Raw genomic sequence first — 23,373 nt, forward strand, 5'->3', positions numbered from 1 at the left:
CCTTCCCCCCACTACTAGCTGTCCTACCTACATTACCATCCCCCCCACTACTAGCTGTCCTACCTACATTACCATCCCCCCACTACTAGCTGTCCTACCTACAATACCCCCCCACTACTAGCTGTCCTACCTACATTACCATCCCCCCCCCCACTACTAGCTGTCCTACCTACATTACCATCCCCCCACTACTAGCTGTCCTACCTACATTACCATCCCCCCCCACTACTAGCTGTCCTACCTACATTACCATCCCCCCACTACTAGCTGTCCTACCTACATTACCATCCCCCCCACTACTAGCTGTCCTACCTACATTACCATCCCCCCCACTACTAGCTGTCCTACCTACATTACCATCCCCCACTACTAGCTGTCCTACCTACATTACCATCCCCCCACTACTAGCTGTCCTACCTACATTACCATCCCCCCACTACTAGCTGTCCTACCTACATTACCATCCCCCCACTACTAGCTGTCCTACCTACATTACCATCCCCCCACTACTAGCTGTCCTACCTACATTACCATCCCCCCCACTACTAGCTGTCCTACCTACATTACCATCCCCCCACTACTAGCTGTCCTACCTACATTACCCTCCCCCCCACTACTAGCTGTCCTACCTACATTACCATCCCCCCCCCACTACTAGCTGTCCTACCTACATTACCATCCCCCCCACTACTAGCTGTCCTACCTACATTACCATCCCCCCCACTACTAGCTGTCCTACCTACATTACCATCCCCCCACTACTAGCTGTCCTACCTACATTACCATCCCCCCACTACTAGCTGTCCTACCTACATTACCATCCCCCACTACTAGCTGTCCTACCTACATTACCATCCCCCCACTACCACTACTAGCTGTCCTACCTACATTACCATCCCCCACTACTAGCTGTCCTACCTACATTACCATCCCCCCACTACTAGCTGTCCTACCTACATTACCATCCCCCCCCCCACTACTAGCTGTCCTACCTACATTACCATCCCCCCACTACTAGCTGTCCTACCTACATTACCATCCCCCCACTACTAGCTGTCCTACCTACATTACCATCCCCCCACTACTAGCTGTCCTACCTACATTACCATCCCCCCCCCACTACTAGCTGTCCTACCTACATTACCATCCCCCCCCACTACTAGCTGTCCTACCTACATTACCATCCCCCCCCCACTACTAGCTGTCCTACCTACATTACCATCCCCCCCACTACTAGCTGTCCTACCTACATTACCATCCCCCCACTACCACTACTAGCTGTCCTACCTACATTACCATCCCCCCACTACTAGCTGTCCTACCTACATTACCATCCCCCCACTACTAGCTGTCCTACCTACATTACCATCCCCCACTACTAGCTGTCCTACCTACATTACCATCCCCCCACTACTAGCTGTCCTACCTACATTACCATCCCCCCACTACTAGCTGTCCTACCTACATTACCATCCCCCCACTACTAGCTGTCCTACCTACATTACCATCCCCCCACTACTAGCTGTCCTACCTACATTACCCTCCCCCCACTACTAGCTGTCCTACCTACATTACCATCCCCCCCACTACTAGCTGTCCTACCTACATTACCATCCCCCCCACTACTAGCTGTCCTACCTACATTACCATCCCCCCCACTACTAGCTGTCCTACCTACATTACCATCCCCCCACTACTAGCTGTCCTACCTACATTACCATCCCCCCACTACTAGCTGTCCTACCTACATTACCATCCCCCCACTACTAGCTGTCCTACCTACATTACCATCCCCCCCACTACTAGCTGTCCTACCTACATTACCATCCCCCCACTACTAGCTGTCCTACCTACATTACCATCCCCCCACTACTAGCTGTCCTACCTACATTACCATCCCCCCCACTACTAGCTGTCCTACCTACATTACCATCCCCCCACTACTAGCTGTCCTACCTACATTACCATCCCCCCACTACTAGCTGTCCTACCTAACATTACCATCCCCCCACTACTAGCTGTCCTACCTACATTACCATCCCCCCACTACTAGCTGTCCTACCTACATTACCATCCCCCCACTACTAGCTGTCCTACCTACATTACCATCCCCCCCACTACTAGCTGTCCTACCTACATTACCCCTCCCCCCACTACTAGCTGTCCTACCTACATTACCATCCCCCCCCACTACTAGCTGTCCTACCTACATTACCCTCCCCCCACTACTAGCTGTCCTACCTACTTACCATCCTCAAAAAACCCAAACCCACTACTAGCTGTCCTACCTACATTACCATCCCCCCCCCACTACTAGCTGTCCTACTACATTACCATCCCCCACTACTAGCTGTCGCTACCTACATTACCATCCCCCCACTACTAGCTGTCCTACCTACATTACCATCCCCCCACTACTAGCTGTCCCTACCTACATTACCATCCCCCCACTACTAGCTGTCCTACCTACATTACCATCCCCCCACTACTAGCTGTCCTACCTACATTACCATCCCCCCACTACTAGCTGTCCTACCTACATTACCATCCCCCACTACTATTGTCCTACCTACATTACCATCCCCCCACTACTAGCTGTCCTACTACATTACCATCTCCCCCACTACTAGCTGTCCTACCTACATTACCATCCCCCACTACTAGCTGTCCTACCTACATTGCCCATCCCCCACTACTAGCTGTCCTACCTACATTACCATCCCCCACTACTAGCTGTCCTACCTACATTACCATCCCCCCCACTACTAGCTGTCCTACCTACATTACCATCCCCCCACTACTAGCTGTCCTACCTACATTACCATCCCCCCACTACTAGCTGTCCTACCTACATTACCATCCCCCCACTACTAGCTGTCCTACCTACTTTACCATCCCCCCTCTACTAGCTGTCCTACCTACATTACCATCCCCCCACTACTAGCTGTCCTACCTACATTACCATCCCCCCACTACTAGCTGTCCTACCTACATTACCATCCCCCACTACTAGTTGTCCTACCTACATTACCATCCCCCACTACTAGCTGTCCTACCTACATTACCATCCCCCCCACTACTAGCTGTCCTACCTACATTACCATCCCCCACTACTAGCTGTCCTACCTACATTGCCATCCCCCCACTACTAGCTGTCCTACCTACATTACCATCCCCCACTACTAGTTGTCCTACCTACATTACCATCCCCCACTACTAGCTGTCCTACCTACATTACCCCCCCACTACTAGCTGTCCTACCTACATTACCATCCCCCCACTACTAGCTGTCCTACCTACATTACCATCCCCCACTACTAGCTGTCCTACCTACATTACCATCCCCCCACTACTAGCTGTCCTACCTACATTACCATCCCCCCCCCCACTACTAGCTGTCCTACCTACATTACCATCCCCCCACTACTAGCTGTCCTACCTACATTACCATCCCCCCACTACTAGCTGTCCTACCTACATTACCATCCCCCCCCACTACTAGCTGTCCTACCTACATTACCATCCCCCCACTACTAGCTGTCCTACCTACATTACCATCCCCCACTACTAGCTGTCCTACCTACATTACCATCCCCCTACTACTAGCTGTCCTACCTACATTACCATCCCCCCACTACTAGCTGTCCTACCTACATTACCATCCCCCCCACTACTAGCTGTCCTACCTACATTACCATCCCCCTACTACTAGCTGTCCTACCTACATTACCATCCCCCCACTACTAGCTGTCCTACCTACATTACCATCCCCCACTACTAGCTGTCCTACCTACATTACCATCCCCCTACTACTAGCTGTCCTACCTACATTACCATCCCCCCACTACTAGCTGTCCTACCTACATTACCATCCCCCCACTACTAGCTGTCCTACCTACATTACCATCCCCCTACTACTAGCTGTCCTACCTACATTACCATCCCCCACTACTAGCTGTCCTACCTACATTACCATCCCCCCACTACTAGCTGTCCTACCTACATTACCATCCCCCCACTACTAGCTGTCCTACCTACATTACCATCCCCCACTACTAGCTGTCCTACCTACATTACCATCCCCCACTACTAGCTGTCCTACCTACATTACCATCCCCCACTACTAGCTGTCCTACCTACATTACCCCCCCACTACTAGCTGTCCTACCTACATTACCATCCCCCCACTACTAGCTGTCCTACCTACATTACCATCCCCCCACTACTAGCTGTCCTACCTACATTACCCCCCCCCCACTACTAGCTGTCCTACCTACATTACCATCCCCCACTACTAGCTGTCCTACCTACATTACCATCCCCCACTACTAGCTGTCCTACCTACATTACCCCCCCCCACTACTAGCTGTCCTACCTACATTACCATCCCCCCCCCCCACTACTAGCTGTCCTACCTACATTACCATCCCCCCCCCACTACTAGCTGTCCTACCTACATTACCATCCCCCCACTACTAGCTGTCCTACCTACATTACCATCCCCCCCCCACTACTAGCTGTCCTACCTACATTACCATTCCCCACTACTAGCTGTCCTACCTACATTACCATCCCCACCACTACTAGCTGTCCTACCTACATTACCATCCTCCACTACTAGCTGTCCTACCTACATTACCATCCCCCTACTACTAGCTGTCCTACCTACATTACCATCCCCCCACTACTAGCTGTCCTACCTACATTACCATCCCCCACTACTAGCTGTCCTACCTACATTACCATCCCCCCACTACTAGCTGTCCTACCTACATTACCATCCCCCCACTACCAGCTGTCCTACCTACATTACCATCCCCCCACTACTAGCTGTCCTACCTACATTACCATCCCCCCACTACTAGCTGTCCTACCTACATTACCACCCCCCCACTACTAGCTGTCCTACCTACATTACCATCCCCCCACTACCAGCTGTCCTACCTACATTACCATCCCCCCACTACTAGCTGTCCTACCTACATTACCATCCCCCCACTACTAGCTGTCCTACCTACATTACCATCCCCCACTACTAGCTGTCCTACCTACAATACCATCCCCCCACTACTAGCTGTCCTACCTACATTACCATCCCCCCACTACCACTACTAGCTGTCCTACCTACAATACCATCCCCCCACTACTAGCTGTCCTACCTACATTACCATCCCCCCACTACTAGCTGTCCTACCTACATTACCATCCCCCCACTACTAGCTGTCCTACCTACATTACCATCCTCCACTACTAGCTGTCCTACCTACATTACCATCCCCCACTACTAGCTGTCCTACCTACATTACCATCCCCCCACTACTAGCTGTCCTACCTACATTACCATCCCCCCACTACTAGCTGTCCTACCTACATTACCATCCCCCACTACTAGCTGTCCTACCTACATTACCATCCCCCACTACTAGCTGTCCTACATACATTACCATCCCCCCACTACTAGCTGTCCTACCTACATTACCATCCCCCCACTACTAGCTGTCCTACCTACATTACCATCCCCCCACTACTAGCTGTCCTACCTACATTACCATCCCCCACTACTAGCTGTCCTACCTACATTACCATCCCCCACTACTAGCTGTCCTACCTACATTACCATCCCCCACTACTAGCTGTCCTACCTACATCACCATCCCCCCCACTACTAGCTGTCCTACCTACATTACCCTCCCCCACTACTAGCTGTCCTACCTACATTACCCCCCCCCCACTACTAGCTGTCCTACCTACATTACCATCCCCCCACTACTAGCTGTCCTACCTACATTACCATCCCCCCACTACTAGCTGTCCTACCTACATTACCATCCCCCCCACTACTAGCTGTCCTACCTACATTACCATCCCCCCACTACTAGCTGTCCTACCTACATTACCCCCCCCCCCCACTACTAGCTGTCCTACCTACATTACCATCCCCCACTACTAGCTGTCCTACCTACATTACCCCCCCCCACTACTAGCTGTCCTACCTACATTACCATCCCCCCACTACTAGCTGTCCTACCTACAATACCATCCCCCCACTACTAGATGTCCTACCTACATTACCATCCCCCACTACTAGATGTCCTACCTACATTACCATCCCCCCACTACTAGCTGTCCTACCTACATTACCATCCCCCCACTACTAGCTGTCCTACCGACATTACCATCCCCCACTACTAGCTGTCCTACCTACATTACCATCCCCCACTACTAGCTGTCCTACCTACATTACCATCCCCCCCCCCACTACTAGCTGTCCTACCTACATTACCATCCCCCACTACTAGCTGTCCTACCTACATCACCATCCCCCCCACTACTAGCTGTCCTACCTACATTACCATCCCCCCCACTACTAGCTGTCCTACCTACATTACCATCCCCCTACTACTAGCTGTCCTACCTACATTACCATCCCCCCACTACTAGCTGTCCTACCTACATTACCATCCCCCCCACTACTAGCTGTCCTACCTACATTACCATCCCCCCCCCCCACTACTAGCTGTCCTACCTACATTACCATCCCCCACTACTAGCTGTCCTACCTACATTACCATCCCCCCACTACTAGCTGTCCTACCTACATTACCATCCCCCCACTACTAGCTGTCCTACCTACATTACCCCCCCACTACTAGCTGTCCTACCTACATTACCATCCCCCACTACTAGCTGTCCTACCTACATTACCATCCCCCACTACTAGCTGTCCTACCTACATTACCATCCCCCCACTACTAGCTGTCCTACCTACATTACCCCCCCCCCCACTACTAGCTGTCCTACCTACATTACCATCCCCCCCCACCACCAGCTGTCCTACCTACATTACCATCCCCCCCCCCCCACTACTAGCTGTCCTACCTACATTACCATCCCCCCACTACTAGCTGTCCTACCTACATTACCATCCCCCACTACTAGCTGTCCTACCTACATTACCCCCCCCCCCCACTACTAGCTGTCCTACCTACATTACCATCCCCCACTACTAGCTGTCCTACCTACATTACCCCCCCCCCACTACTAGCTGTCCTACCTACATTACCATCCCCCCACTACTAGCTGTCCTACCTACATTACCATCCCCCCACTACTAGCTGTCCTACCTACATTACCATCCCCCCACTACTAGCTGTCCTACCGACATTACCATCCCCCACTACTAGCTGTCCTACCTACATTACCATCCCCCACTACTAGCTGTCCTACCTACATTACCATCCCCCCACTACTAGCTGTCCTACCTACATCACCATCCCCCCCACTACTAGCTGTCCTACCTACATTACCATCCCCCCCCCCACTACTAGCTGTCCTACCTACATTACCCCCCCCCCCACTACTAGCTGTCCTACCTACATTACCATCCCCCACTACTAGCTGTCCTACCTACATTACCACCCCCCCACTACTAGCTGTCCTACCTACATTACCACCCCCCCACTACTAGCTGTCCTACCTACATTACCATCCCCCCACTACTAGCTGTCCTACCTACATTACCCTCCCCCCACTACTAGCTGTCCTACCTACATTACCATCCCCCCACTACTAGCTGTCCTAATTACATTACCATCCCCCCCACTACTAGCTGTCCTACCTACATTACCATCCCCCTACTACTAGCTGTCCTACCTACATTACCCCCCCACTACTAGCTGTCCTACCTACATTACCACCCCCCCACTACTAGCTGTCCTACCTACATTACCATCCCCCCACTACTAGCTGTCCTACCTACATTACCATCCCCCCCCCCACTACTAGCTGTCCTACCTACATTACCACCCCCCCACTACTTGCTGTCCTACCTACATTACCATCCCCCCACTACTAGCTGTCCTACCTACATTACCATCCCCCCACTACTAGCTGTCCTACCTACATTACCATCCCCCCACTACTAGCTGTCCTACCTACATTACCATCCCCCCACTACTAGCTGTCCTACCTACATCACCATCCCCCCACTACTAGCTGTCCTACCTACATTACCATCCCCCCACTACTAGCTGTCCTACCTACATTACCATCCCCCCCACTACTAGCTGTCCTACCTACATTACCATCCCCCCCCCCACTACTAGCTGTCCTACCTACATTACCATCCCCCACTACTAGCTGTCCTACCTACATTACCATCCCCCCACTACTAGCTGTCCTACCTACATTACCATCCCCCCCACTACTAGCTGTCCTACCTACATTACCATCCCCCCCCCCCCACTACTAGCTGTCCTACCTACATTACCATCCCCCACTACTAGCTGTCCTACCTACATTACCATCCCCCCCACTACTAGCTGTCCTACCTACATTACCATCCCCCACTACTAGCTGTCCTACCTACATTACCATCCCCCACTACTAGCTGTCCTACCTACATTACCCTCCCCCCACTACTAGCTGTCCTACCTACATTACCACCCCCCCACTACTAGCTGTCCTACCTACATTACCATCCCCCCACTACTAGCTGTCCTACCTACATTACCATCCCCCCACTACTAGCTGTCCTACCTACATTACCATCCCCCCACTACTAGCTGTCCTACCTACATTACCATCCCCCCCACTACTAGCTGTCCTACCTACATTACCATCCCCCCCCCCACTACTAGCTGTCCTACCTACATTACCATCCCCCACTACTAGCTGTCCTACCTACATTACCATCCCCCCCACTACTAGCTGTCCTACCTACATTACCATCCCCCACTACTAGCTGTCCTACCTACATTACCATCCCCCACTACTAGCTGTCCTACCTACATTACCATCCCCCACTACTAGCTGTCCTACCTACATTACCCTCCCCCCACTACTAGCTGTCCTACCTACATTACCCTCCCCCCACTACTAGCTGTCCTACCTACATTACCACCCCCCCACTACTAGCTGTCCTACCTACATTACCATCCCCCCCACTACTAGCTGTCCTACCTACATTACCATCCCCCACTACTAGCTGTCCTACCTACATTACCATCCCCCCACTACTAGCTGTCCTACCTACATTACCATCCCCCCACTACTAGCTGTCCTACCTACATTACCATCCCCCCACTACTAGCTGTCCTACCTACATTACCCTCCCCCCACTACTAGCTGTCCTACCTACATTACCATCCCCCCACTACTAGCTGTCCTACCTACATTACCATCCCCCCACTACTAGCTGTCCTACCTACATTACCATCCCCCCCCCCACTACTAGCTGTCCTACCTACATTACCCTCCCCCCACTACTAGCTGTCCTACCTACATTGCCATCCCCCACTACTAGCTGTCCTACCTACATTACCATCCCCCACTACTAGCTGTCCTACCTACATTACCATCCCCCACTACTAGCTGTCCTACCTACATTACCATCCCCCACTACTAGCTGTCCTACCTACATTACCATCCCCCACTACTAGGTGTCCTACCTACATTACCATCCCCCCACTACTAGCTGTCCTACCTACATTACCATCCCCCCACTACCAGCTGTCCTACCTACATTACCCCCCCCCACTACTAGCTGTCCTACCTACATTACCATCCCCCCACTACTAGCTGTCCGACCTACATTACCATCCCCCACTACTAGCTGTCCTACCTACATTACCATCCCCCACTACTAGCTGTCCTACCTACATTACCATCCCCCCCACTACTAGCTGTCCTACCTACATTACCATCCCCCCCACTACTAGCTGTCCTACCTACATTACCATCCCCCCACTACTAGCTGTCCTACCTACATTACCATCCCCCCACTACCAGCTGTCCTACCTACATTACCATCCCCCCACTACTAGCTGTCCTACCTACATTACCATCCCCCCCCCACTACTAGCTGTCCTACCTACAATACCATCCCCCCACTACCAGCTGTCCTACCTACATTACCATCCCCCCACTACCAGCTGTCCTACCTACATTACCCTCCCCCACTACTAGCTGTCCTACCTACATTACCATCCCCCCACTACTAGCTGTCCTACCTACATTACCATCCCCCCACTACTAGCTGTCCTACCTACATTACCATCCCCCCACTACTAGCTGTCCTACCTACATTACCATCCCCCCACTACCAGCTGTCCTACCTACAATACCATCCCCCCACTACTAGCTGTCCTACCTACATTACCATCCCCCCACTACTAGCTGTCCTACCTACATTACCATCCCCCCACTACTAGCTGTCCTACCTACATTACCATCCCCCCACTACTAGCTGTCCTACCTACATTACCATCCCCCCCACTACTAGCTGTCCTACCTACATTACCATCCCCCCACTACTAGCTGTCCTACCTACATTACCATCCCCCACTACTAGCTGTCCTACCTACATTACCATCCCCCCACTACTAGCTGTCCTACCTACATTACCATCCCCCCACTACTAGCTGTCCTACCTACATTACCATCCCCCCCCCACTACTAGCTGTCCTACCTACATTACCATCCCCCCCCCACTACTAGCTGTCCTACCTACATTACCATCCCCCCACTACTAGCTGTCCTACCTACATTACCATCCCCCCACTACTAGCTGTCCTACCTACATTACCATCCCCCCACTACTAGCTGTCCTACCTACATTACCATCCCCCACTACTAGCTGTCCTACCTACATTACCCCACTACTAGCTGTCCTACCTACAATACCCCCCCACTACTAGCTGTCCTACCTACATTACCATCCCCCCACTACTAGCTGTCCTACCTACATTACCCCCCCCCACTACTAGCTGTCCTACCTACATTACCATCCCCCACTACTAGCTGTCCTACCTACATTACCATCCCCCCACTACTAGCTGTCCTACCTACATTACCATCCCCCCACTACTAGCTGTCCTACCTACATTACCATCCCCCCCACTACTAGCTGTCCTACCTACATTACCATCCCCCCACTACTAGCTGTCCTACCTACATTACCATCCCCCACTACTAGCTGTCCTACCTACATTACCATCCCCCCACTACTAGCTGTCCTACCTACATTACCATCCCCCCACTACTAGCTGTCCTACCTACATTACCATCCCCCCCACTACTAGCTGTCCTACCTACATTACCATCCCCCCACTACTAGCTGTCCTACCTACATTACCATCCCCCACTACTAGCTGTCCTACCTACATTACCATCCCCCACTACTAGCTGTCCTACCTACATTACCATCCCCCACTACTAGCTGTCCTACCTACATTACCATCCCCCCCACTACTAGCTGTCCTACCTACATTACCATCCCCCCACTACTAGCTGTCCTACCTACATTACCCCACTACTAGCTGTCCTACCTACAATACCCCCCCACTACTAGCTGTCCTACCTACATTACCCCCCCCCACTACTAGCTGTCCTACCTACATTACCATCCCCCACTACTAGCTGTCCTACCTACAATACCCCCCCACTACTAGCTGTCCTACCTACATTACCCCCCCCCACTACTAGCTGTCCTACCTACATTACCATCCCCCCACTACTAGCTGTCCTACCTACATTACCATCCCCCCACTACTAGCTGTCCTACCTACATTACCATCCCCCACTACTAGGTGTCCTACCTACATTACCATCCCCCCACTACTAGCTGTCCTACCTACATTACCCCCCCACTACTAGCTGTCCTACCTACATTACCATCCCCCCACTACTAGCTGTCCTACCTACATTACCATCCCCCACTACTAGCTGTCCTACATACATTACCATCCCCCCCACTACTAGCTGTCCTACCTACATTACCATCCCCCCCACTACTAGCTGTCCTACCTACATTACCATCCCCCCCACTACTAGCTGTCCTACCTACATTACCATCCCCCCACTACTAGCTGTCCTACCTACATTACCATCCCCCCCACTACTAGCTGTCCTACCTACATTACCATCCCCCCACTACTAGCTGTCCTACCTACATTACCATCCCCCCACTACTAGCTGTCCTACCTACATTACCATCCCCCCCACTACTAGCTGTCCTACCTACATTACCATCCCCCCACTACTACTAGCTGTCCTACCTACATTACCATCCCCCCCCCACTACTAGCTGTCCTACCTACAATACCATCCCCCCCACTACTAGCTGTCCTACCTACATTACCCTCCCCCCACTACTACTAGCTGTCCTACCTACATTACCATCCCCCCCCACTACTAGCTGTCCTACCTACATTACCATCCCCCCACTACCAGCTGTCCTACCTACATTACCATCCCCCCACTACTAGCTGTCCTACCTACATTACCATCCCCCCCCCCCCACTACTAGCTGTCCTACCTACATTACCATCCCCCCCACTACTAGCTGTCCTACCTACATTACCATCCCCCCACTACTAGCTGTCCTACCTACATTACCATCCCCCCACTACTAGCTGTCCTACCTACATTACCATCCCCCCCCCACTACTAGCTGTCCTACCTACATTACCATCCCCCACTACTAGCTGTCCTACCTACATTACCATCCCCCCCCCCACTACTAGCTGTCCTACCTACATTACCATCCCCCCCACTACTAGCTGTCCTACCTACATTACCATCCCCCCACTACTAGCTGTCCTACCTACATTACCATCCCCCCCCCACTACTAGCTGTCCTACCTACATTACCATCCCCCCACTACTAGCTGTCCTACCTACATTACCATCCCCCACTACTAGCTGTCCTACCTACATTACCATCCCCCACTACTAGCTGTCCTACCTACATTACCCCCCCCCCCCCACTACTAGCTGTCCTACCTACATTACCATCCCCCCACTACTAGCTGTCCTACCTACATTACCATCCCCCACTACTAGCTGTCCTACCTACATTACCATCCCCCACTACTAGCTGTCCTACCTACATTACCATCCCCCACTACTAGCTGTCCTACCTACATTACCATCCCCCCACTACTAGCTGTCCTACCTACATTACCATCCCCCCACTACTAGCTGTCCTACCTACATTACCATCCCCCCCCCACTACTAGCTGTCCTACCTACATTACCATCCCCCACTACTAGCTGTCCTACCTACATTACCATCCCCCCCCCCACTACTAGCTGTCCTACCTACATTACCATCCCCCCCACTACTAGCTGTCCTACCTACATTACCATCCCCCACTACTAGCTGTCCTACCTACAATACCATCCCCCCACTACTAGCTGTCCTACCTACATTACCATCCCCCACTACTAGCTGTCCTACCTACATTACCATCCCCCACTACTAGCTGTCCTACCTACATTATCCCCCCCCCACTACTAGCTGTCCTACCTACATTACCATCCCCCCACTACTAGCTGTCCTACCTACATTACCATCCCCCCCACTACTAGCTGTCCTACCTACATTACCATCCCCCCACTACTAGCTGTCCTACCTACATTACCATCCCCCCCACTACTAGCTGTCCTACCTACATTACCATCCCCCCACTACTAGCTGTCCTACCTACATTACCATCCCCCACTACTAGCTGTCCTACCTACATTACCATCCCCCACTACTAGCTGTCCTACCTACATTACCATCCCCCCCACTACTAGCTGTCCTACCTACATTACCATCCCCCCACTACTAGCTGTCCTACCTACATTACCATCCCCCCACTACTAGCTGTCCTACCTACATTACCATCCCCCCCACTACTAGCTGTCCTACCTACATTACCATCCCCCCACTACTAGCTGTCCTACCTACATTACCATCCCCCCACTACTAGCTGTCCTACCTACATTACCATCCCCCACTACTAGCTGTCCTACCTACATTACCATCCCCCCCACTACTAGCTGTCCTACCTACATTACCATCCCCCCACTACTAGCTGTCCTACCTACATTACCATCCCCCCACTACTAGCTGTCCTACCTACATTACCATCCCCCCCCCACTACTAGCTGTCCTACCTACAATACCCCCCCCCCCCCACTACTAGCTGTCCTACCTACATTACCATCCCCCCACTACTAGCTGTCCTACCTACATTACCTTCCCCCCACTACTAGCTGTCCTACCTACATTACCATCCCCCCCACTACTAGCTGTCCTACCTACATTACCATCCCCCCACTACTAGCTGTCCTACCTACAATACCCCCCCACTACTAGCTGTCCTACCTACATTACCATCCCCCCCCCACTACTAGCTGTCCTACCTACATTACCATCCCCCCACTACTAGCTGTCCTACCTACATTACCATCCCCCCACTACTAGCTGTCCTACCTACATTACCATCCCCCCACTACTAGCTGTCCTACCTACATTACCATCCCCCCACTACTAGCTGTCCTACCTACATTACCATCCCCCCCCCACTACTAGCTGTCCTACCTACATTACCATCCCCCCCACTACTAGCTGTCCTACTTACATTACCATCCCCCACTACTAGCTGTCCTACCTACATTACCATCCCCCCACTACTAGCTGTCCTACCTACATTACCATCCCCCCACTACTAGCTGTCCTACCTACATTACCCTCCCCCCCCACTACTAGCTGTCCTACCTACATTACCATCCCCCCCCCACTACTAGCTGTCCTACCTACATTACCATCCCCCCCACTACTAGCTGTCCTACCTACATTACCATCCCCCCCCCCACTACTAGCTGTCCTACCTACATTACCATCCCCCCCACTACTAGCTGTCCTACCTACATTACCATCCCCCACTACTAGCTGTCCTACCTACATTACCATCCCCCCACTACTAGCTGTCCTACCTACATTACCATCCCCCCACTACTAGCTGTCCTACCTACATTACCATCCCCCCACTACTAGCTGTCCTACCTACATTACCATCCCCCCCCCACTACTAGCTGTCCTACCTACATTACCATCCCCCCCACTACTAGCTGTCCTACCTACATTACCATCCCCCCACTACTAGCTGTCCTACCTACATTACCATCCCCCCCCCACTACTAGCTGTCCTACCTACATTACCATCCCCCCCACTACTAGCTGTCCTACCTACATTACCATCCCCCCCACTACTAGCTGTCCTACCTACATTACCATCCCCCACTACTAGCTGTCCTACCTACATTACCATCCCCCCACTACTAGCTGTCCTACCTACATTACCATCCCCCCACTACTAGCTGTCCTACCTACATTACCATCCCCCCCCCACTACTAGCTGTCCTACCTACATTACCATCCCCCCCACTACTAGCTGTCCTACCTACATTACCATCCCCCCCACTACTAGCTGTCCTACCTACATTACCATCCCCCACTACTAGCTGTCCTACCTACATTACCATCCCCCCACTACTAGCTGTCCTACCTACATTACCATCCCCCCACTACTAGCTGTCCTACCTACATTACCCCCCCCCACTACTAGCTGTCCTACCTACATTACCATCCCCCCCCCACTACTAGCTGTCCTACCTACATTACCATCCCCCCCACTACTAGCTGTCCTACCTACATTACCATCCCCCCCACTACTAGCTGTCCTACCTACATTACCATCCCCCACTACTAGCTGTCCTACCTACATTACCATCCCCCCACTACTAGCTGTCCTACCTACATTACCATCCCCCCACTACTAGCTGTCCTACCTACATTACCACCCCCCCACTACTAGCTGTCCTACCTACATTACCATCCCCCCCACTGCTAGCTGTCCTACCTACAATACCATCCCCCCACTACTAGCTGTCCTACCTACATTACCATCCCCCCACTACTAGCTGTCCTACCTACATTACCATCCCCCCACTACTAGCTGTCCTACCTACATTACCATCCCCCCACTACTAGCTGTCCTACCTACATTACCATCCCCCCCCCCACTACTAGCTGTCCTACCTACATTACCATCCCCCCACTACTAGCTGTCCTACCTACATTACCATCCCCCCCACTACTAGCTGTCCTACCTACATTACCCTCCCCCCCACTACTAGCTGTCCTACCTACATTACCATCCCCCCACTACTAGCTGTCCTACCTACATTACCCCCCCCCACTACTAGCTGTCCTACCTACAATACCATCCCCCCACTACTAGCTGTCCTACCTACATTACCATCCCCCCACTACTAGCTGTCCTACCTACATTACCATCCCCCCCACTACTAGCTGTCCTACCTACATTACCATCCCCCACTACTAGCTGTCCTACCTACATTACCATCCCCCCACTACTAGCTGTCCTACCTACATTACCATCCCCCCACTACTAGCTGTCCTACCTACATTACCCCCCCACTACTAGCTGTCCTACCTACATTACCATCCCCCCACTACTAGCTGTCCTACCTACATTACCATCCCCCCACTACTAGCTGTCCTACCTACAATACCATCCCCCCACTACTAGCTGTCCTACCTACATTACCCCCCCCCACTACTAGCTGTCCTACCTACATTACCATCCCCCCACTACTAGCTGTCCTACCTACATTACCATCCCCCCACTACTAGCTGTCCTACCTACATTACCATCCCCCCACTACTAGCTGTCCTACCTACATTACCATCCCCCCACTACTAGCTGTCCTACCTACATTACCATCCCCCACTACTAGCTGTCCTACCTACAATACCATCCCCCACTACTAGCTGTCCTACCTACATTACCATCCCCCCCACTACTAGCTGTCCTACCTACATTACCATCCCCCCCACTACTAGCTGTCCTACCTACATTACCATCCCCCTACTACTAGCTGTCCTACCTACATTACCATCCCCCCACTACTAGCTGTCCTACCTACATTACCATCCCCCCACTACTAGCTGTCCTACCTACATTACCATCCCCCACTACTAGCTGTCCTACCTACATTACCCCCCCCCCCACTACTAGCTGTCCTACCTACATTACCATCCCCCCACTACTAGCTGTCCTACCTACATTACCATCCCCCACTACTAGCTGTCCTACCTACAATACCATCCCCCACTACTAGCTGTCCTACCTACATTACCATCCCCCCCACTACTAGCTGTCCTACCTACATTACCACCCCCCCCACTACTAGCTGTCCTACCTACATTACCATCCCCCTACTACTAGCTGTCCTACCTACATTACCATCCCCCCACTACTAGCTGTCCTACCTACATTACCATCCCCCCACTACTAGCTGTCCTACCTACATTACCATCCCCCACTACTAGCTGTCCTACCTACATTACCCCCCCCCCCACTACTAGCTGTCCTACCTACATTACCATCCCCCCACTACCAGCTGTCCTACCTACATTACCATCCCCCCACTACTAGCTGTCCTACCTACATTACCATCCCCCCCACTACTAGCTGTCCTACCTACATTACCATCCCCCCACTACTAGCTGTCCTACCTACATTACCATCCCCCCACTACTAGCTGTCCTACCTACATTACCATCCCCCCCACTACTAGCTGTCCTACCTACATTACCATCCCCCCCACTACTAGCTGTCCTACCTACATTACCATCCCCCACTACTAGCTGTCCTACCTACAATACCATCCCCCCACTACTAGCTGTCCTACCTACATTACCATCCCCCCCACTACTAGCTGTCCTACATACATTACCATCCCCCCCACTACTAGCTGTCCTACCTACATTACCATCCCCCCACTACCAGCTGTCCTACCTACATTACCATCCCCCCCACTACTAGCTGTCCTACATACATTACCATCCCCCCCACTACTAGCTGTCCTACCTACATTACCATCCCCCCACTACCAGCTGTCCTACCTACATTACCATCCCCCCCCCCACTACTAGCTGTCCTACCTACATTACCATCCCCCCACTACTAGCTGTCCTACCTACATTACCATCCCCCCACTACTAGCTATCCTACCTACATTACCATCCCCCCACTACTAGCTGTCCTACCTACATTACCCTCCCCCCCCACTACTAGCTGTCCTACCTACATTACCCCCCCCCCCACTACTAGCTGTCCTACCTACATTACCATCCCCCCACTACTAGCTGTCCTACCTACATTACCACCCCCCCACTACTAGCTGTCCTACCTACATTACCATCCCCCCACTACTAGCTGTCCTACCTACATTACCATCCCCCCACTACTAGCTGTCCTACCTACATTACCATCCCCCCACTACTAGCTGTCCTACCTACATTACCATCCCCCCACTACTAGCTGTCCTACCTACATTACCATCCCCCACTACTAGATGTCCTACCTACATTACCATCCCCCCACTACTAGCTGTCCTACCTACATTACCATCCCCCCACTACTAGCTGTCCTACCTACATTACCATCCCCCACTACTAGCTGTCCTACCTACATTACCATCCCCCCCACTACTAGCTGTCCTACCTACATTACCATCCCCCCACTACTAGCTGTCCTAACTACATTACCATCCCCCCCACTACTAGCTGTCCTACCTACTATACCATCCCCCCACTACTAGCTGTCCTACCTACATTACCATCCCCCCACTACTAGCTGTCCTACCTACATTACCATCCCCCACTACTAGCTGTCCTACCTACATTACCATCCCCCACTACTAGCTGTCCTACCTACATTACCATCCCCCCACTACTAGCTGTCCTACCTACATTACCATCCCCCCACTACTAGCTGTCCTACCTACATTACCATCCCCCCACTACTAGCTGTCCTACCTACATTACATTAAATAATCTTGTTTGCGATAGTTTATCGTTTATCGTTAAAAAACCGTCGGTGTAATAGGAGACAAACAGACAGTGCACCCTGACTGGTACCACCCACTGATCCTACCTACTTGCCTATGTAACTGCGGGCAACCACGGTGGCGGTCCCTACACTACTAGCAGTGCAAACACACAAAACAGAGACAGACGTACAAACACAATAAATCAAGGTCAACAATCTGGGTCGGCAATGGCGGGCAGCAGCGGTACAAAGTCAGAGGAATAGTTGGGGACAGGCAACAAGGTCAGGGCGGGCAGCAGACAACACGGACGGATATAGAAGCAAAGGTCAATGTAAAGATCCAGGCACAGAGGAAACGCTTAGCATAAACCAACTCAATAGCCAGCAGGGAATTGAGGAACACAGAAAAAAGAAAAAAATTGTTCAGCTCTCCCAGAACACTGTTCACACTAGGCAGGAGCACGCTGCCATAGCCAAAATTGCAAACACACAAAAACACAGAAAAATGCAACAGCTCACCGCAACAGCAAGATACAGACCCACCATAGACATGAAAATAGTCAAAAGCAGCCCCCCCCCCCCCCAAACTGCCAAAAAAATTCCCACAAAAATAATGAGTCTCTTAGTTACTATTTGCAAACAGTGTAAACTGCCTATTTTCATGTCTGTGGTGGGTCTGTACCTTGCTGTTGCTATGCGCTGTTGCTATGCGCTGGTGCCACTTACCTGGGTTCAGGGACTGGGTCCGGCAGCTGATTGGATCAGCCCTAATCTCAGCACCCAGCTCAGCGGGACAGACCATCAGAAGGATTAACCCCCGCACTGCCAGAGTGTAACAGGCAATGCAGGTGTGTCTGGGAAGCTAAGACAGCATTCATACAGAACTGCAAATAAAAAACAACCAGAGGCTCAGCGTTCCTCCGTCGCCCAGCACGGACCAAGGAGTGCAGTCACATTCCTGACAAAACATTTGTAAAGTTGGAAAGTAAACAGTATTGAAAGATCGGGTCTAGGGAATTCCCACCCTTGTGTTTGTGGGTGAATTACTATGGGGAGAGCACAAGGGGGAATTACTATAAGGAGAGCACCTGGGGGGGGGGGGGAAATTACTATGGGGAGAGCACATGGGGGTGAATTACTATGGGGAGAGCACATTGGGGGGGATTACTATGGGGAGAGCACATAAGGGGGGAATTACTATGGGGCAGAGCACACAGGGGGATTACTATGGGGAGGGTACATGGGGGAATTACTATGGGGAGAGCACATGGCGAGGGATTACTGTGGGGAGGGCACATGGGGAGGAATAACTATGGGGAGTAATTACTATGGGGAGGGCACATGGGGGGGAATTACTATGGGGAGAGCACATAAGGGGGAATTACTATGGGGCAGAGCACATGGGGGAATTACTATGGGGAGGGGACATGGGGGAATTACTATGGGGAGGGCACATGGGGGGAACTACTATGGGGAGGGCACATGGAGGGAATTACTATGGGGAGAGCACATGGGGGAATTACTATGGGGAGAGCACGGGGCGTGGCCTGGGCGGAGATGTAAGCGGTCGTATGGTCCGGAGCTCCCGCCGCTGAATCCTGTTATTTACCCGACATAGCCCGCAGAATCCCTTGTACCGCACCGCATCCGACTCGGCAGACCCTGTAGAACCGTCCGGTGTGCGCAGCTACCATGGGGGTCACGAAGAAAACGGGGGGGGAAGGCTGTAAAGGACGCTGGCACAGCGACGCCACTGAAGCAAGATGGCGCCGCGGCCGCTGACAAGGTCCGGGAAGTGGCGGTAAGGCTGGGGAAATATGTCCACAGTCCCACAGCAGCCTCACCAGAGGAGCAGGTAGAGGGTACCCGGGCAGAGGATGATAGGAATGCCCATGAGGAGGAGATGGACACCTCGGCCACAGCTGCAGCTACAGAGGATGGGGGTGATTGTTCTCAGGGACAGTCTGCAAATACAGCTATAGCAGATGTGTATACAGCTGTCCTATCACTGCACCATAATATGGGCTCCCTGAAGGAGGAAATGCTGCTCCTCAGGCAAGATCTTAAAGTTACAAATGAACGAGTCCAAGCTGCTGAAAGCAGAATACGTGATATAGAAGACCAAATGCCCCCTATGGCAAGAGATCTTAAAGAGTCATTAATGAGGTCTCTCTGCTCTTTGACAAGACTGATGACTTAGAAAATAGACTCCGCAGAAGTAATGTCCGCCTGATAGGAGTCCCTGAACGAGCAGGAGAGATCCAGTTATATACTTTGAGAGATGGTTTAAGGAGAAAATTGCGAAAGACAAGCTGTCTCATCTATTTGCTATTGAGAGGGCACACAGGGTGCCGTTCCGGGAGCCACCACCAGGGGCGCCTCCAAGACCAATCCTGATTAAGGTCCTGCATTTCCGGGATAGGGACGCCATATTGAGGGCTGCCAGAGACTGCCGAGACCTGACCATTAATGGAAGCAGGGTTTCTATCTTCCCTGATTTCACTGCGGAGGTGCAGAGGAGAGCCCAGTTCCTGGACATTATAAAGCGGTTTACTCTATGCTTTACCCTGCTAAATTGCGAATCGTTGCTCTGGGCTCTGTGCACATGTTTGAAAGAAATGCGCTGGAATGGCTCGACAGTAATGAACGGCGTATTAAGCAAGATAGCAGGAACAACTGAACTTTACTGGGATGCCGAAGTCCTTGGTCTTACTGCGCATACTCCTGGACAGGTTACTTAGGGATACTGCGCTGTTATATCCTGACTATCGTATATTTGTTTCTTAGTTATTGACTACTCACCTTATGGGCTATCATACATCACTATGTAAAATAGGCGGGCAGCTATCGGGCAGGTGGAGTAGTAGGTTGACTGAGCGACCCGCCTCCCCGAATAGTGCGGCCGAGATCAGGGACTTTCGTCACTGACCTATGAACCTCAGGTGCCTCATGGTCTCTATATACGAGACAATGTTCATTTTGGTTGTGGTTATATGTTTGTGGTTGGGTTGTTTTACCTCACTGTGTCATCAGATGTTGCACTACTCTCACACACTTTTACACCTATGCTGCTACTTACCTCAGAGTCCCTACTGCTGGTGGTCATATGGGTTGGGGGGACAATTATAGCCACTATATGTATTAATGGCGTATAAAGTAGATATTACAGCTTGGAACGTCAGGGGGCTGGGGGATGCTACCAAACGATGTGCCATTTTCTCTGCTCTAAAAGCCTATCTGCCGGGCATCATATGTCTATCTGAGACACACTAAGCTAAGGACACTACTTCCGTCCTTAAACGCAGGTGGATATGGCATACTTACCATTCGGTGCACACTACCTACTCTAGAGGGGTATCGGTGCTTATCCACAAGGATCTTCCATTTACATGCCAGTTTTCCCATGTGGATCCGGATGGGAGATTTGTGTGCTTGCAGTGTACAATTTATAGAATATCCTTTGTGATAGTAGCACTTTATATACCTCCCCCATATAACGGCTCTGTCCTGAAAAGGGTACTAGGGGTGCTGTTAGGGCTTCCCCCCCTGCCGATGCTGATAATTTGCTAATCCCTAATCTGGATAAATTTGCTCCCGACCCTACCTCGCTATCGGCAACACCAACCCCTATGGCTAGAGCCCTTGAGGAGGCCGGTCTGACGGACCTGTGGAGGATATGCAACCCAACAATAAGACAGTACTCCTGTTACTCCAGTTCACATCGTTCCCTCTCCCGTATAGACTTGGCTGTTGGCAGTGTTGGGCTCCTGCCCTATAGACACAGTGTGTCCTATCTTCCGCGTAGCTTATCAGACCACTCCCCGTTACATGTTCAGTTACAGTGGGGTTACAGACCACCTGGGGCGGGACCTGTATGGCGTCTGAATCCCTTTTGGCTACAGCTGGTTGACACAGATGGGTCAGTGGGGGTCAGTGGGAATTCTTTGCACATAACATAGGCTCTTCCTCCAGAACCACTGTATGGGATGCTATGAAAGCAAACGTTCGAGGACTCTACATTCAGAAGATTAGTAGACATAAAAACAAATCGCGAGCAATGCTGGCCTCCTGTGAGCGTAGGGTGGTGGAAACTGAAGCTGAATATATATCTGAGCCCTCTGCACAACACCTGAGCAACTGGGAGGAGGCACAGAAATTGCTTAAAGATCATCAAGCTAGTGCGGCTGATAACAAGTAAGCAGGCGCATTACCAAGAGGGGGGAAGTGCTGGGCACATGCTCGCAATGGTTATCGGGGCACAATCAGGCTCCCCGCATATAGCCAAACTGGTGTCACCTGAGAAGGGATTGGTGTCGAATGATGCAGATATCCTGGAAGGCCTATATGGGTTCTATAAGTCACTGTATGCCTCCACGGTGTCTTCATCTGATAAGGAAGGTATAGGGGAATACGTGGTAAATCTAGATTTGCCTTCTCTGTCAGCTGAGCAAACCCGCATGTTGGATGAGCCGCTGACACTGGAAGAGTTGGAAAGGTCTTTACAGTCTTTAGCGAATGAAAAAGCTCCAGGGGGGGATGGGCTACCGGGTGAATTTTACAAGAAACATGGTGAGACCCTTCTCCCGCAGCTCCTGGAAACTTTTAACGAGGCATTACAAACTGGCAGCCTAGCCCAGTCGCAGAGGGAAGCCATTATCGTAGTCCTCCCAAAACCAGGTAA

At 51.7% G+C, this 23,373-nt stretch overlaps 3 protein-coding genes across 4 annotated transcripts in view; 1 reads left to right on the forward strand and 2 right to left on the reverse strand.

Moving 5' to 3' along the window:
* The window catches only part of LOC138797099 (oocyte zinc finger protein XlCOF22-like), a 57,344-nt gene extending 35,247 nt beyond the window's left edge, over positions 1 to 22,097 (reverse strand). Inside the window, exon 1 of the mRNA XM_069976901.1 lies at positions 22,017 to 22,097. Coding sequence (XP_069833002.1) covers positions 22,017 to 22,097 — 81 coding nt within the window. The remainder of the gene's footprint in view (positions 1 to 22,016) is intronic.
* The window catches only part of LOC138797178 (zinc finger protein 300-like), an 898,668-nt gene that overhangs the window by 403,246 nt on the left and 472,049 nt on the right, over positions 1 to 23,373 (forward strand). The window lies entirely within an intron of this gene.
* Positions 1 to 23,373, reverse strand: part of LOC138797169 (zinc finger protein 84-like) — a 221,087-nt gene that overhangs the window by 129,940 nt on the left and 67,774 nt on the right. The gene's annotated exons all lie outside the window — the stretch shown is intronic.

The sequence above is a fragment of the Dendropsophus ebraccatus genome, chromosome 7, assembly GCF_027789765.1.
Source record: "Dendropsophus ebraccatus isolate aDenEbr1 chromosome 7, aDenEbr1.pat, whole genome shotgun sequence".
Taxonomy (NCBI): domain Eukaryota; kingdom Metazoa; phylum Chordata; class Amphibia; order Anura; family Hylidae; genus Dendropsophus; species Dendropsophus ebraccatus.